At 51.9% G+C, this 14706-nt stretch overlaps 1 protein-coding gene across 1 annotated transcript in view; it reads right to left on the bottom strand.

Moving 5' to 3' along the window:
• The window catches only part of Apoltpl1 (apolipoprotein lipid transfer particle like 1), a 97265-nt gene that overhangs the window by 31737 nt on the left and 50822 nt on the right, over positions 1-14706 (bottom strand). The window contains 10 exon segments of the mRNA XM_087574835.1: positions 2474-2532; positions 2923-3089; positions 5939-6018; positions 6079-6379; positions 8136-8362; positions 8697-8849; positions 11437-11510; positions 11563-11623; positions 12513-12574; positions 14266-14297. Coding sequence (XP_087430961.1) covers positions 2474-2532; positions 2923-3089; positions 5939-6018; positions 6079-6379; positions 8136-8362; positions 8697-8849; positions 11437-11510; positions 11563-11623; positions 12513-12574; positions 14266-14297 — 1216 coding nt within the window.

Genomic DNA, 14706 nt, shown 5'->3' with positions numbered 1-14706 from the left:
TCTGTGTTCCTTGTGAAATCCTGTGGCAGCCTGCACCTGCAGGACGCTGGAAGGGGTGGAGGGTCAGTGGAGGCTTAGGTGAGGACGGCCTCACTATGAGAATCACTCCAGCCCTGGCCAACGTCCCCAACCCCAGCTCCTGACAGGGTTCAATCCTAGCTGTTCCTTAGCTGCACATGTCTGTTATCTGGGCATGTAGGAGGCTGAGGGAGGAGGGCCATGAGTTCAAAGACCCCTGGCCTTAAAAAGAAACACGTGAAGAGGAAGGAGGACCTGAATTCCCATGTGTAGCTATGGCCAAGAGTTTCCAGAACATACCTCAGTCTCTTCTACCTGCTCCCTGCTCGCAGGGGTCCTGCAGGCTGTATAGTCCCAGCCCCATTTGTATGGTACCACATGGGCAAAACTTGGTTCTTAAGCCAGATAATAGTGGCACACAGCTATAATCCCAGCACCCAGCCAGGGCAGGGTGAACCAGAGGCCATGTAGCTGTTGGGCAGCAGTGCTGGAAGCCACATTTGAGTTTATATTTTATTTTATTCTCTGTCTTTCTGTCTTTCTCTGTCTCTGTTTCTGCCTTTGTCTCTCTGTGTCTGTTTCTGTGTGTGTCTTTCTCCCCCTCTCCCCCTCTCCCCCTCTCTCCCTCTCTCCCTCTCTCCCTCTCTCCCTCTCTCCCTCTCTCCTTCTCTCCCTCTCTCCCTCTCTCCCCTCTCTCCCTCTCTCCCCTCTCTCCTCTCTCTCTCTCTCTCTCTCTCTCTCTCTCTCTCTCTCTCTCTCTCTCTCTCTCTCTCTCTCTCTCTGAGGCAGGGTTTCTCAGTGTAATCCTGGCTGTCCTGGAACTAACTCACTCTGTAGACTAGCCTGACCTTGAACTTGCAGAGATCTACCTGTCTCTGCCTCCTGAGTGCTGGGATTGAAGTCGTGTACGACCACCGACTGGCTTAAACTTATACTTTCAACTTGTGTAGTTTTTACATCTAGAAGTCTTTCTGGACCCTTTTGTTGTAATATAGAGTGAAAATTGACACTATTTCTACTCCACACTGGCCAAATACTACCCTGTGTCCAAAAAGTCCTTTCCAAAGTACTCTGGCTTTCCCTAGGCACAAACACAGGACAAGGTCGAGAGGAAAGTTAAATTCTCATCATCGCTAAGGGAGACACACAAGCCTTCATCCCTGGAGTTTAAGGTTGCTTGGTGCAGGTGGTAACTGAAGGCTTCCTGCTCCCTTGCCCTGATCCTGCTGGGGATGCTCCTAGAAGCTCAGGGATGCAGCGCTGGGAGTTGGCAGCCTGTGAAAAGTTGGCTGAATCTGAAAAGGATGAGGTCACCAGAGCGGGAGGAAGAGTGCCAAGGGCCAGACGCACTCTGAGTGAGTGCATTTGAGGAAGGAACCATGGATTTTCCTTTGCAGAGGCCAACGTCGCAGCTCCAAGACCTCCCTTCATCCCCTCCTTATTTTCCTGTGAGCTAGCGATGAGGGGAGACCTAGTAGGCAGTTCAAGGTCATCTCAAGGGCAATGCCCACACCTCTAAGCTGTGTAGGAAGGCAAGGCCGTCTGGAGGTTGGAGTTGCAAAGAAAATGCTGAATGTGAGCTTGACTTGTTCAGCTGGACCAAAACCTATTGGGCTATGGGAGAGAGGAGAGGGGTGCATTTCCACCATTCTCAGTAAGGGGGTGGAGAGCTGATATTGGGGTACTCCTAGCTCCCCTGATGTTGTACCTGCCTCCTGTTGGACCCTGACCACGAACCCCCTGACTTGCTGAACCTCACACTGTTCTGCTGGGTTAATGTTACCAACCCACTTCCCAGCTGGCAAACTGAGGCTCAGAGGCATTAAGTGATTTACCTAAGATCACATAGCTAGTGAGCATAGGACTGGGAACTAAACTCGAATGAGTAGTAAGCTGGGCACCCACTGGCTTCAGAGCTCCTTGGAGATGGTGACAGTCATGCCACCTATCACCCAGCAGAGGCTGGTGTAGACACACGGTGTGCACATGGGAATGGATGAATGCAGAAATATATCCACAGCAGCTACTCTAGGGCGTTCATGGTTTTCCTCTAACACACAAAGCCAAACTACATTTCCCAGCCTTCCTTGCAGCCGTAGGGATTTCCTGTGAGTTCTGGCCAGGGATATTGGCTGGAGTAACAGTGAGGCTAAAAGGCCTGGCCCTCAGAAATACCTTATGGCTTTCCCCACCCTTTCTGCCACCTGCTTGGATCCTTGAGTGGGGACACGGGGCAAGGCTACTGTGACTGCAGTGTGGGTGTGTGGGCCAGGGTTGCTCTGGGCTGTACTGTGGATGTGTAGGGAATTACTGGTGTGCACCGCCATGCCATGTGCTGGGAATGGATCCCAGGGCTCTCTGCATGCCAGAGAGGTGTCCTACTGAGCCACAGCCCTAGGTTATTGAGTAGATTAAGACCCTTTTCCTTCACAAGTGGGCAAAGTCTGCCCCTGACCTGGGATGTGGCATTGTGACTGATAGCAGCTTGTGCATCTACAGTGAAGTCAAATGCTCCTTGTGAGGTCAAAACCACCATTCAAGCGGAGGGTCTGGGGAAACAGCCAGGAGGAATCCCACCCTTCACTCTGAAGGTGGCTCTGCTCAGCTCCCTAGATCCACACTGCGGAAGGAAAAAACTGACACCATCAAGTTGTTCTTTGACTCTACACATGCACAGGGGTGCAAAGCACACACACACACACACACACACACACACACACACACACGCGCGCGCGCACGCTAAAATGTTTAATGTTTAAAAGGAAGCACTCACGTAGCCAGGCTAAACAGCCTCAGGCTGTAGTTAACCTTGTAACCCTGATCCTCCTGCCTCACCTCGCCAGTGTTGGGAGTGCACCCCTGACAGACTCTCAGGCTCCCTTGCAGACACTGGCTAACATTTGCCTAGCCTAGGGGCGCTCAACTGGTTGGAATGAGTGGCGTCCACGGTCATGCTGTGCTGGATCCCTCCATCCTGAGAGCTGCCCTGGTGTAAACCCTTCAGATGCAGAATGACTTCCTAGTTGTCTTTTACTGTAGCGCTGACCTCACTGTTCTTAGCCTGAGTGTGTAAGAACCGGAGGTGTGCAAAGAGGTCACCATCATGTTGACATGCCACAGAAGCCATGGTTCTAGAGATCAGAAGCAAGAGGCCCAGAGATGGATGTCAAAGTGTAGTCTTTGCACACTTTGCAAAGGTGCCTTGCACTGTGGAGGGGAAGTGAAGCCAGGTGCATGCTAGGCCTTCCAGTACCAATGCTCGTGTGGGCCCAGTGGAAGGGAAGCTGTGTTCAGACTCTCGCCACAAAGCGGTGCTCAGCCAGTTGATTTTCTTCTCCGCTAGCTTCTGAGCACTCAGATGCCAACACACAGTAGGTACTTAATAAATGTGGAACCACTATGTCTAGCCTGAGATGTCGAGGTCAAAGTGGGAGCGTGGCACATAGTAGGAGAGCGATGGGGTTGTATCCTAATCCCTGGAGCCTGAAGCCACACTGCCTTCTGGGCAAAAATGATTTAGGGGCCTCAAGGTGGGAACGGGCCCTACGGCTTCCATCTTCATTTGAATAAGGACCTTGTGAGGGGACTGCAGGAGAGCCACGGTCATACAGAGAGAGGTAAACACTCTTTGCTGCCCTTGGACGAGCCAAGCAGCACAGATGACCTCAAGAAGCAGAGCAGGGAAGGAGGGGCTTCTTCCCGGAGCAGCTCTGCAAGGAACTCAGTGATGCTGGACCATGGCTTTAATCCAGGGAGATTCCTTGGCGGTTCTGAGCTCAGGGGCTGAAAGACACCTGTTTTGTTTTGTTTTGTTTTGTTTTGTTTTTTAAGACACCTATTTTAAGTTGCAACATTTGGGCCAATATGTAACCCAACAAGAGGAAACACAGTAATCAATTATTCACTCAACAACCACGAGGCAGCTGCTGGAAGAACACCGGCAGCATAGCTGGTTGAGTTCTTTATCCCTGTACTGATGGGGAACCCTGAGGGTTGACTCTAAGATACAAACAAGCACGGTTTCTTGGAATCGATGGAAGGAAAGGAAGCAGCTAGGAAGGAAAATGTGTGTGACAAAACCTTCTGGTTTTTTGTTGTGGTGTTGGGCCAGAACCCAGAGCCCGGGCAACGGTTCTGCTATAGAGTTGCCTCCTCACCGAGGCACAGCTCTATGCAGGGAGGAGATCAGAATGACTGTAAACAGAGGCCTCTGCAGACCCTGCCAGATGTTCTCAGCTGGGATTTCAGTCTAAGTGGGGGGGGGGGGGCAGACCTTCTGATTTTTCTTTTCTTCTCAGGATTTGTCAAAAGTGTTCCAGTTCTCAGAGAAGGCAGGCCATGAAAGTTCACGTGTGGCTGCGTTTGGCCTGCAGCGTCACTCAGCGATCTCTGGCTGAGGAAGCTATAAAAGCCACTGGGAGCCACTCCTGCAGGCATCTGACTTGGCGTTCGGTTCGGTTTCCCCTTAGACATGCGCAGGATTTTACTGGCCAGCATCTGGAGGAACTGCTGTCAGCCCCCGTGATTATGGAGATGAAGCGCTGGGATGGAGTGCTCAGCTCCCGCTGCATGCTTGACTTCATCTCCCTTCCCAGCAGAGAGAGCCGCTATTTATTCCGTGTGCACACAGTAGGTGTTCAGTAAATGCTTGTTGGAGATTGTGGTGATCTCTTCTTGAGAGGGTCAGGAAAAGAGTCTAACGAGGCCCTGGTAAGCATGTGTCACGTGCTTAGGAGAGGTCACCAGTTACACTCTGACCTATGGCTATGGAAGAACAGACATACTGCCCACTCCACAGGAAAGGGAGCTGAGGCCCAGGGCAATGTGAATCCAGGGTGTATGTGCCGAGACTCTGCAAATCAAAGGCTACAGGATATAGCCCGCTGGCCACTGCAGTCTGTTTTGTCCTGGCTGGTCTGGAATTTGACCAGGTGAGCCACACACTCCCAGAGGTCCTCCTGACCCCATCATCTGCTATTTTTATTTTTAATCACGGGTCTCTGTGTATGAGCACAGGTGCCTGTGGAGGCCGGAGGAGGCCATCGGATGTCTCAAGCCGGAGATAAGGGTGGTTGTGGGTGCTGGGAATTGAACTAGGGTCCTCTGAATGAACACCGAGTGTTCTTAACTGCAGAGCCATCCCTCCAGTCCTATAAAATTTTACTGGGACATAGTTGCACACACTCACTAACGAGTTACTTCTGCACTTGCACACTGAATAGGGGTGTGAAGTCACTGTGTCACAGACCATGAAGCCACAGGCCTGAAAGAGACACTGTTATCTCTGTAGGCTAGCAGGGCTGTAAGTAGCATCAAGCTAACTGAATTACAATGGCTCCTTAAGCAATTACACACCACACCTCTTGAGACTGAGGAAGTTATGACTCCAGAGGAGCCTCTGGAGAATTACAATCAGCAGAGCAGCCAAGACTCATGGGGCAAACATAAGCATGTCACATAGGTGCTCAGAGCTGAACTGGGAATAGGGAGGTGAGGGGACTCGGTGTGTGCTGGGGGGGGCAGGGGGAATCGTCAGGAAATCATCTCAGGAGACCAGAGGTGTGACCTCACTCTGTGCAGATGGCAGAAGGGAACTGAAGCTAATGAGTAATGGCAGCTCCAACTGCAGAATGTGCCAAGGTCCTGAGGCAGGAAAGATTCAGGCAAGGCAGACGACCTGGATAAAGCAGCTATGGCAGCAGAACTGGGCTTGCCATCCCAAGGCAAGCCATGAGGGTTTGGAGCAGGACAGATAAGCCATGCTAGCACCTTGTAAAGTTCCCTGTGGCTGCCAAGCAGACTGTAGCAGGGGACACAGAGTGAGGCAGAGAATCCAGGCAGGGAAACATCATGCTAGTCTGGGTTAGAGGTGATAAACTGAGGATGGACATTTGGGGTGGGAAGGTCACTTATGTTTCAAGGATTCCAAGCCACCAAGCATCTCTCCAACCTCCGGGGAATGACCTCATGATGACAGGGGTGGGTCAGGCTTGTGCAGACCTGGAAGAGATGTGCAGAGGTGAGTGGGTGCTCTCAGAGACCACCTTCCTGACAGCCCACTCACTTAGAGTGTCCAGCCTGGCAACCCAGCACCACAGTGTGTAGTGTCTCCTCCTGGCCATTTAGGACAGCCTTGGTCTCTAGGGAGTGACGCTGGCACTGCTTGTCCACTATGAAGGTCCCCAGGAAGAGGAGGTTCTTTGTGACCAGAAGGTGCCAGGGGTGGCTGGGTGTGGAGAAAGGACAGGCTACAGACATGAAGGTAGCTGGCAAGACCATGGAACAGCTGTGCCCTCCAAATGTCACAGAGAGTGTGATGCCAGAGAGCACGCAGCAGCCCTGTGCTCTAAGAGCTGCCAATCAAAGCCTGACATGGGGTCAGGGGGACAGCGCAGTGGTTAAAACAGCTGTCGCCAGTATAAAGACCAGAGTGAGGATCCCCAAACCCACATACATACCAGGTGGACATGGTGACCCATTTCTTGTCTAGCTTTGGAAGGGGCAGATGGACTCTCCAAAGCAAACCGTTGGTGAGCTCTGGGTTTGATTGAGAGGCTGCCTCATAGAACAAGGTGAAAACACTTGAGGCTGATTCCTGAGATTAGCCTGGGGCCTCCACATGCACGTGCCCTCACACACACGTGAACAACACACACACACACACCACACACACACACACACACACACACACACACACACACACACACACACGGAAAAAGACAAGGAAATAAATAGCCTAGCACGGTGGTACATACCTGCAATCTTGGCATTTGAGAGGCAGAGACAGGAGGATCATGAGTTCTAGGCCAACTAGGGCCAACCTGAGCTGCACACTGTAACCTTGTCTCAGCAAACACACACATACTGTTTGCCAACCAGCCCATCTGCTGTCTCACTGCACCCGCAAGATCATCAGTTAGCATGAAACCCAGGGCCATACAGCTGGAATCCTATGTTCTGTGCTTCAGTTTCCCCACCTTTACAGTGGGGTGATCAGGAGGCCATTCTCCTCTGTTGCTGTAAAATTATAAAAAAAAAAATGTTGCTGTCTTTTATCCCACACTAGGTCCGACACTGTAGTGCCCCAAGTTATCTGGTAGACATCTTCTTCTCAGTCAGCAAAGCCTCTCACCCACTCTGCTCCATCCCATATCACACTGCTGATAGACTCTCTCTGAGCCGTCGGCAATCTCTCTACCCATCTAGTTCCCAAGGCGGGTTGCCACCATGTCAGAAATATACATCCAAATTCCATGGAAAGAACACACAACACAATAACCTCTGATCCGATTGATAAGATATATTTGCCCTAGATATAAAAAGCTCTGTACACATCCATCCCTTAAGAATATTCATGGGGTTGGGGATTTAGCTCAGTGGTAGAGTGCTTGCCTAGCAAGCGCAAGGCCCTGGGTTCAGTCCCCAGCTCTGAAAAAAAGAAAAAAGAAGAAAAAAAAGAATATTCATAACAACCTGTAAATGTGCAGAGAGGAATCTTAACATCCGCCTTCATGTTCTCTCAGCTGCCTCTCTCTCTGCTTGCTCCAGGTTCCTCTTCTTTAAAACTTTTCTCCCGCCCATCCTTCCTCCTCGTCCAATGACAGGCCTCGTTCTATCTTGTACCTGCCTTCACCTGCATAATGACATCATCCCACACTCCTCCACAGCAGGACTTGGTCACTTGAGATAACCCATGTGTGTGTGTGTGTGTGTGTGCGTACTGAGATCAGAGAGTCTCCTTCTTTTCTCTTTGGTCTCTGCCACTTTCTTTGAACCTGGATCAGGGCTTGGCACACAGAACACAGCCAATCCATACTGACTGACACCGGGTGAGATCCCTGTCAGTGCCTGGCTTTACTGTTCTTGTACATCACAGTTCTGACAGGGGGAGGCACAGAGTGGCAGAACCTGGGTTCTAGATGGGGCCTGTTACCCTGCCAGTTTCCTGAATGGTCTTGGACTCTGATTCTCCTGCCTCATGAGTGGGGGGATTACAGGCATGTACCACCACGTCTGGTTTAACATGCTGGGGACTGGACCCTGTGCGTTCGGGCCAAACACCATCTGCTGAGCTGCACCTTCTCCCCGAACAGCTTCCCACCAGCCAGACATTCTACAGCAAAGTAGAATGGAAAGTGGGCCAAGAGTAGAAGCTGGCACTTCCCTTCTCCTCTCCACAGGGGGCCCTGGAGGTGTCCTTCCAGTGCAAGCCCACCATGAAGGGCAGCTGACCATTGACTAGCACCTGCAGGTATGTGCTGCTTTTGACATGGGGCTGCCGGAGGCTCAGGTGGTACGTCTGTGGGAGGCAGTCCAGCTGCCTCTCAGGGACCTGCAGTGAAAGCTGGTGAGTATAACCCCAGTGCCCATCGGTCACCACTCCAAGCCTGAATGCCCCCAACTCTCACCTCCAGCCAGGGCTCACTGGTGTGGATCTGCCCTATCCCACCACTGCCTGCATTTCACCTCAAAGCAGGCAGCTGAGGACGTCTAAAGCAAGCCTGGACTGCACATGGTATGGTAGCATATGCTCTCCTTGGCAGAACAGGCACACAGAGGACACGGATCACAGGATGGGTAACGGGTGTCACCATGCCTGATGTCTGCATATGTCACAGCAGCCAGAGCCCAAAAGGACATCCATCTAGGGCATGGGTGGGCTCTGGTGCTGGGCTCACCTCCAGTAAGTAGGTGCACAGTGCTGGTCCGGAGTCATTCCTGAAGGGCTGGCTGATGCGCAGGAATCTCTGGTTACCACTCTCCGCCCACCGTTCCTGTAGCTGGCCTCCAGCTGCCATCGAAGGAGGTCCAGGCTCTGTGCTGCAGCGGACCTGGGACACACCAACAGTGAGACCCCCTCAGAGGCCCACCCGCATCTGCCCCTCTCCAGAATGTCAACTTGCTTTTCTGCAGACACAAGAAGTTGTTTGTTTTCCTACTGGAGATATGCCCCCGGGCCTCACACATGCTGGGCAAGTGCTTTCTCCCTAATTGTTTTAGTGTGTGTGTGTGTGTGTGTGTGTGTGTGTGTGTGTGTGTGTCCCATGCTTGCCTATGTTTGTTTAGGCATAGAGGCCAGAGGACAATCTCAGGTGCCATCTGCCTTGTCGTTCTTTCTCTCCTCTTTTATCTCTTTTTTGAGACAGGCTCTCACTATGTAGCACGATTGTCCTGAAACTCATTTGTAGACAGGGCTGGCCTGGAACTCACCAGGTAGACCCAGGCTTCCCTGAAAGTCAGAGATGTACCCGACTTTCAGGCGCACTGTCTGAGGTCAACCTGGTCTACAGTAAGTCCTAGAACATCCAGGACTACATGGAGACACCCTGTCAAATTAGGAAGAAAAAAAGGAAGGAAAGAAGGGAGGGAGGGAGAAGGTGCAGTGAATGTTCTTAAGTGCTGAGCCATCTCTTCAGCTCTAACACTAGGAATCAAACTCAGGTCCTGTGGTGAGCCCTTTACCCATTGAGTCGTCTCCCCAGCCCTCATTTGCCTTCCCACAGTGCATTGCTCCTGGGCAGGTGGAGCCTAGCACACTGTTAGACACTGGGTGCCTGAAGCCATGAGCCCAACACCTCATGATCCCCTCACCTTCGTCAGAGCAACAGGGCAACAGTCCAATGGGAGAAGACAACTTTAAGAAGGTAAGTGAGAGGCTGGAAAGATGGCTTGGTGGTTAACAGCGTCTGCTCAATTGTAAGGACCAGAATTCAGATCCTAGCACCCTCATTGGGTAGCTCACCAAAACCTGTATCTTCAATGCCAAGGGATCTGATGCCCTCTTCTGGGGTTCTTGAGCATCTGCGTACACATGTGCACATGCATTCAGAGAGATATGTGCAATTACACATACACACACACACACACACACACACACACACGCACGCACACACTTTTACCAAAAAGAAAGTAACAGGGCTGCAGGAGATAGCTTAGCAGTTAAGCCTGCTTGTTACTCTTTCAGAGGAACCTAGTTTAGTTCTCAGCCCCCTAGTCTGGTGGCTCTCAACCAATTGTAACGCCAGGGGATCTGAAGCCCCCTTCTGGGCTTCGCATGCGCGCACACACACACACACACACACACACACACCCCTCCGGTTTCCTTGGGCACTGCATGCATGTGGTACACAGATTTACATTCAGGTAAAACACCCATACACATAAAAAAAATAAAGGTTAAGATTTAATAAAAGTCAATCTTTTTTCAAAAAAGCAAGTGTATTAATAAAGGAATTCTGACAATGTGGCCCAGTGGGAAAGTGGCTGCTTAGCATGTATGAGCGTTTGTATGCAGTCAACCCCCAGACTGCATACAAACCAATAACCTGCTCCTCCAAGGCAATAAAAGGCAACACCCCTGCTCCCCTTTCCTTTGCCCTCCAGCGACTTGATAGCCTTCCTGACCCTTCTCTTCTCTCTCCTGCCCACAACCTTTGTTCTTCAGTTCCTCTGCCCAGGATACACTTGTACTGGAATAAAGTTACCTTACATCTTAATTTTCAGTGGAAACATCACCTGACCAGAGGAGTCTTCCCCACCAGCTCCATCCCAAAACATCTTCCCTGTGCTCAGCTCCCACTCAGACAATTATGGTTTTCATGGTTGGAGTTTTCTCTAAAAATCTACCTGTGCCTACCAAAGAGGTGGCAAGGGCCAACACTATTTCCCCGTGGCTGGGTATACAGTAGGCATTTAATAAAAGCAACCTAGTGAAGAGACTGAAGCTATGTGACCCCGTGCTGCCCCTCCCCATCCCCCATGAATGAGGGCAGGCTTTGAAATCCTCAATTCCCTGGCCAAGCACCGACCTTGTGACTGATGGTCAGGAGCTGTGTGCAGTGTCATGGACCAGCTCCAATTCATGGGTATCCTCGGGGGCCCTTCTCCATCCTCAGCCTCTGGTGGGTCTTGCACTCATGGGCAATGTGCCTTTTCTGACCTGTGTGAGTCAGCCCAGAGTCCCTGCCTCCTTCTGTCAGGCAGCTTCCTCCGAGGAGAAGCGGGTTCCAGCCTGACTGGACTTTAGCCACCCTAAGCGAGCATACAACCAGACTACCTCCACCCCCCCCCCCCATTTTGCTTCTGAAGACAGGGCCTTGTGTAATAAGTTACACTCTGACTAGTTATGTAGGTCTCTCTACCTCCTGGGTGCAGGGATTACAGACCTGGGACAGCATGCGTGGTTTATGAAATGCTAGGGGTAGAACCAAGGCCTAAGCAGCAGGGCAAACATTGTACCAACTGAGTTAAGTTCCTGGTCTCCTCATGCAGCTTTCAAAAGGTCAGGTGAGCAGCCCCAACACACTTGGTGTTGTTTGCATTTAACTGCTGTGTCTGATCAAGGGCAAAGCCAATGGAATGGCTGGAGCATCAAAGGCTGCCATACTGTCCCAGAAGGCCCTCTATGTGGAGTTCTACCACACCCGGGACCTGCAGCTGGACGCCCAAGATGGTCTCCTGCAACCCAGTCTCTGCCTTCTTCTCCAGCAACACTGTGGACAGTAGGCAACAGGGGTGGTGGCTTTCCCCCAGCATGCTTCCCACCTTGCGGGCTCCAAGAGCCAACCCCTGCTTCTCCTATGTCACCTCGGCAGATGGAGGCCTGCTAAGTGAAGTGAAACAAAATTAAGAGGTGCAGGGGAGGAGAGTGTGACATTTGAGGTGACTGAGCATATCTGACTTCCTAGAACTTTCGGCTCTGTAAATCTGGCATGCAGCCAAAGGGCAAGAGCTAAGACAGACTACAGGACTACAATACAGCCACTGCTCCAAGTTCCTCCAGCTCAGGCCCTGGGAACCTTCCAGAATACCACAAGGAGCATAGCCAAGCCATAAGCCTGACTCTAGCACCAGGGTCAGTGCTGCTCACACCGGACCTAGCTGGGCTGTGTCCAGACACCCGGGGGAGTGGGGATTTAGCTCCGGTGGTAGGTGGCCTGCCTAGTGTTTAACCTGGATGTGGTTCCCCTACACTGCAGAAAGCTGGGCGCAGTGGTGCCCATCTGTAATCCCAGCTCTCAGGAAGGTAGAGACAGGAGGAACAGAAATTTAAGGCTATCCTCAGCTACCCAGTGAATCTGCAGCTAACCTGAGCTACATTAGATGGTCACAAAACAAAATCTCCAGGACGTATGCTCTAAGTCAGAAGCAAACACTGCTTCTCACAGTGGGTTAGAACAAACAGCCCCAAAGCTGTGGCCTGAGACAGCTGGTGCTTTAGGGTACCTGAGGTGGGTTGAGGGGAAGGAGCAAACAGGAGCTGGTACCCCTTAGATGGACACCAGTGTGAAGGAGGCTGAGCTGGTGGGGGTCACACAGGGGCACTGGGCTGTCTATCCCCAACCTCGCCACAAACCACAGAAGGAGGGTTCTGTCTACATGAGCCTGGTCATTTCAATGCTTCTCAGAGATGCAGAGAAGCCCAGCCTGCTGTCTGACTGCCACATGATGTTCCCAGCAAGGACTATACGTCTGCCTGCTGTTGCCAACTTTACCTGGGCCTCAAACCGCTGGGTCTTGTTTCCAGACTCTGGCCCTGAAAAAGTCCCGGCATCACCTGGGAGACAAACATGTCCAGCAGGTCTGACCCTGATCCTGTGAACTGGGACCAGACAGGGGTGGGGGCAGAGTGTAACTGATGACCTCTACTTTGACCTTGGCCTCATTTGTGGCTGGCCTCAAACTCCCTATGGAATTAAGAGCGACCTTGAACTTCTGGCCCTCTTGCTTCTAGCTCCTGAGTACGGGGATTACAGGTATGTGTGCCGCCGTGCCAGTTCTTGTGGTCCTGGGATCATGGCGAGGGCTTGGTGCACAGCAGGCAAGCACTTAACCACAGCCCCAGACCTTGGCTTGATTTTTAAAACCCTGAATTGTTTAATATAGGTTCCCAAGCCCACAGTCAGGGGTGAGTGGCGTGGGGGGCTGCACTGCTCCCCTTTATCTCATTACAGGGTCAGAGCAGCTGCCCTAACAGTTTCTAGAATCTAAATACCTCTGTACCCTCTGGCTGCCCAGGCCTCAGTCCCAGGCTTGAAGCCTGGGTCACTGTAGTGTCCTCCGCACCCGACTCTGGCCTCTTTAAGATGTCAGAGCCAAGGTACAGCAGGAGCCAGGGCTCTCTGCACTGAAGACTGCCTGCAGGAGCACAGAGCCTCCCTGGAGGCTGGGGAACCACAGACCACAGCAACCAGCGCTTTGAATGGCAGCTGTGAGCTGAAGAATGGCCCCACGACCTCTCTGCTGGCGTCCATAACCAGTGCTGCAGGCGCTGTCAGAGCAGAGGCAGGTAGCGTGGTGCACAGCTGAGGCCCCAGAACTCTATGGGTAACAGAAGGACTATAAACTCGATAGCATCCTGGCTATGTAATGAGTTCAAGGAGAGAGTGCTCGGTGATTAGAGAACTCTGCCCTCCCAGAGAACGTAGGTTTGGTTCCAGGACCCACATGAGTGGCTCCCAACCATCTGCCACTCCAGTTCCAGGGCATCCGAGACCTTCTAGTTTCCAAGGGCAGCAGACATGAACATTGTAGATATACACACGCTCAGACCTACACAGGTACACATAAAATAATATATCATTTTAAAAAGGAGGGGAGGAGGAGGAAGGTTGATGGGGAGGAAGGGGAAGAGGATGGAGAGAAGAGGAGGATGGGGGATAATGGAGAAGGAAGGGGGGAGGAAATTAAAGGGGGAATGAGGAGGAAGATGGAGAGGGGGAAGAGGAGGAAAAGGAAGAGGAAGAAGTAGCAGCAGCCAGGCATAGTAATACAGGTCTGTAGTTCCAGTGCTAGAGGAGTTGAGACAGGAGGTTCACAAGTTCTAGGTTAGCCTAGGCTACACAATGAGACCCTTTTCGAAAGAGAAACAGAAAAAGAAATAACATGCTCTATACATTGGGAGTCTTTGTGCATGCACATGTATGTGAATGTGTGTGTGTGTGTGTGTGTGTGTGTGTGTACATAAGCAAACACACACCCTCCCTTTTTACAATAATGGATGTAGGCCATGCACTGTGTCCCAGTGAGGGAATCCTCAGCTCTATATCAGGGTCTGTGGGTGGCAGCCAGAGCTTCCCAGGCACATCCCAGGCCTGGTGCCCACAGGAGACTCCACAGTTACAGTCCTTGTACAAAGGGACAGGGCAGCTGGGCCTCTCCAGGCCAGTCCCTGTGTGGGATCCCTAACATGGCACACCCCATCCACTTAGCTGAACCCTGAACAGTTGCCTGAATTCAGGAGCTCACCTGCCTCAGTCTCCTCACCTGCTACAGGTTTCCTGCAATCAATAAAGTGAGGCCCTGGGAGCTGTGAGAACAGGCTGCCATGAGTTCCCTAGCCCTGGGCACTGGTGTTCTGCAATGGGTGCGAGACCAGTGGCAGGTGCTCTAGGAGCCCATGGGACTTTTCTACGATGGTGCTGAAGGCTCAAGGCCCTGGGACCGAGAATGAGGAGTCTTAACCTAGCTACCAGGGGCTCCTCCCAGGTGGCTGGCAGCACAGTCTGGACGTGACAGCATTAAAGTAGCGAAAACCAGTACAGCCTCATGGCTCACATGCCAGGAGTCACTAGGAAGACTCTGGAAACCAGGTGGAATCCCTGGATCCTATGCTAGGGATACCCAGGGGGTCGGGGCCCTCAGAGGAACAGCTTTAACTGTGGCTGCTTTAGTCTGGCCTGGTGGCAC

This window comes from Rattus norvegicus, chromosome 10 (assembly GCF_021556685.1).
Source record: "Rattus norvegicus strain SHRSP/BbbUtx chromosome 10, alternate assembly SHRSP_T2T, whole genome shotgun sequence".
NCBI classification, from domain to species: Eukaryota; Metazoa; Chordata; class Mammalia; order Rodentia; family Muridae; genus Rattus; species Rattus norvegicus.
Note: the sequence above shows the minus strand (reverse complement) of the source record. Positions and strands in the feature narration are given on the sequence as shown.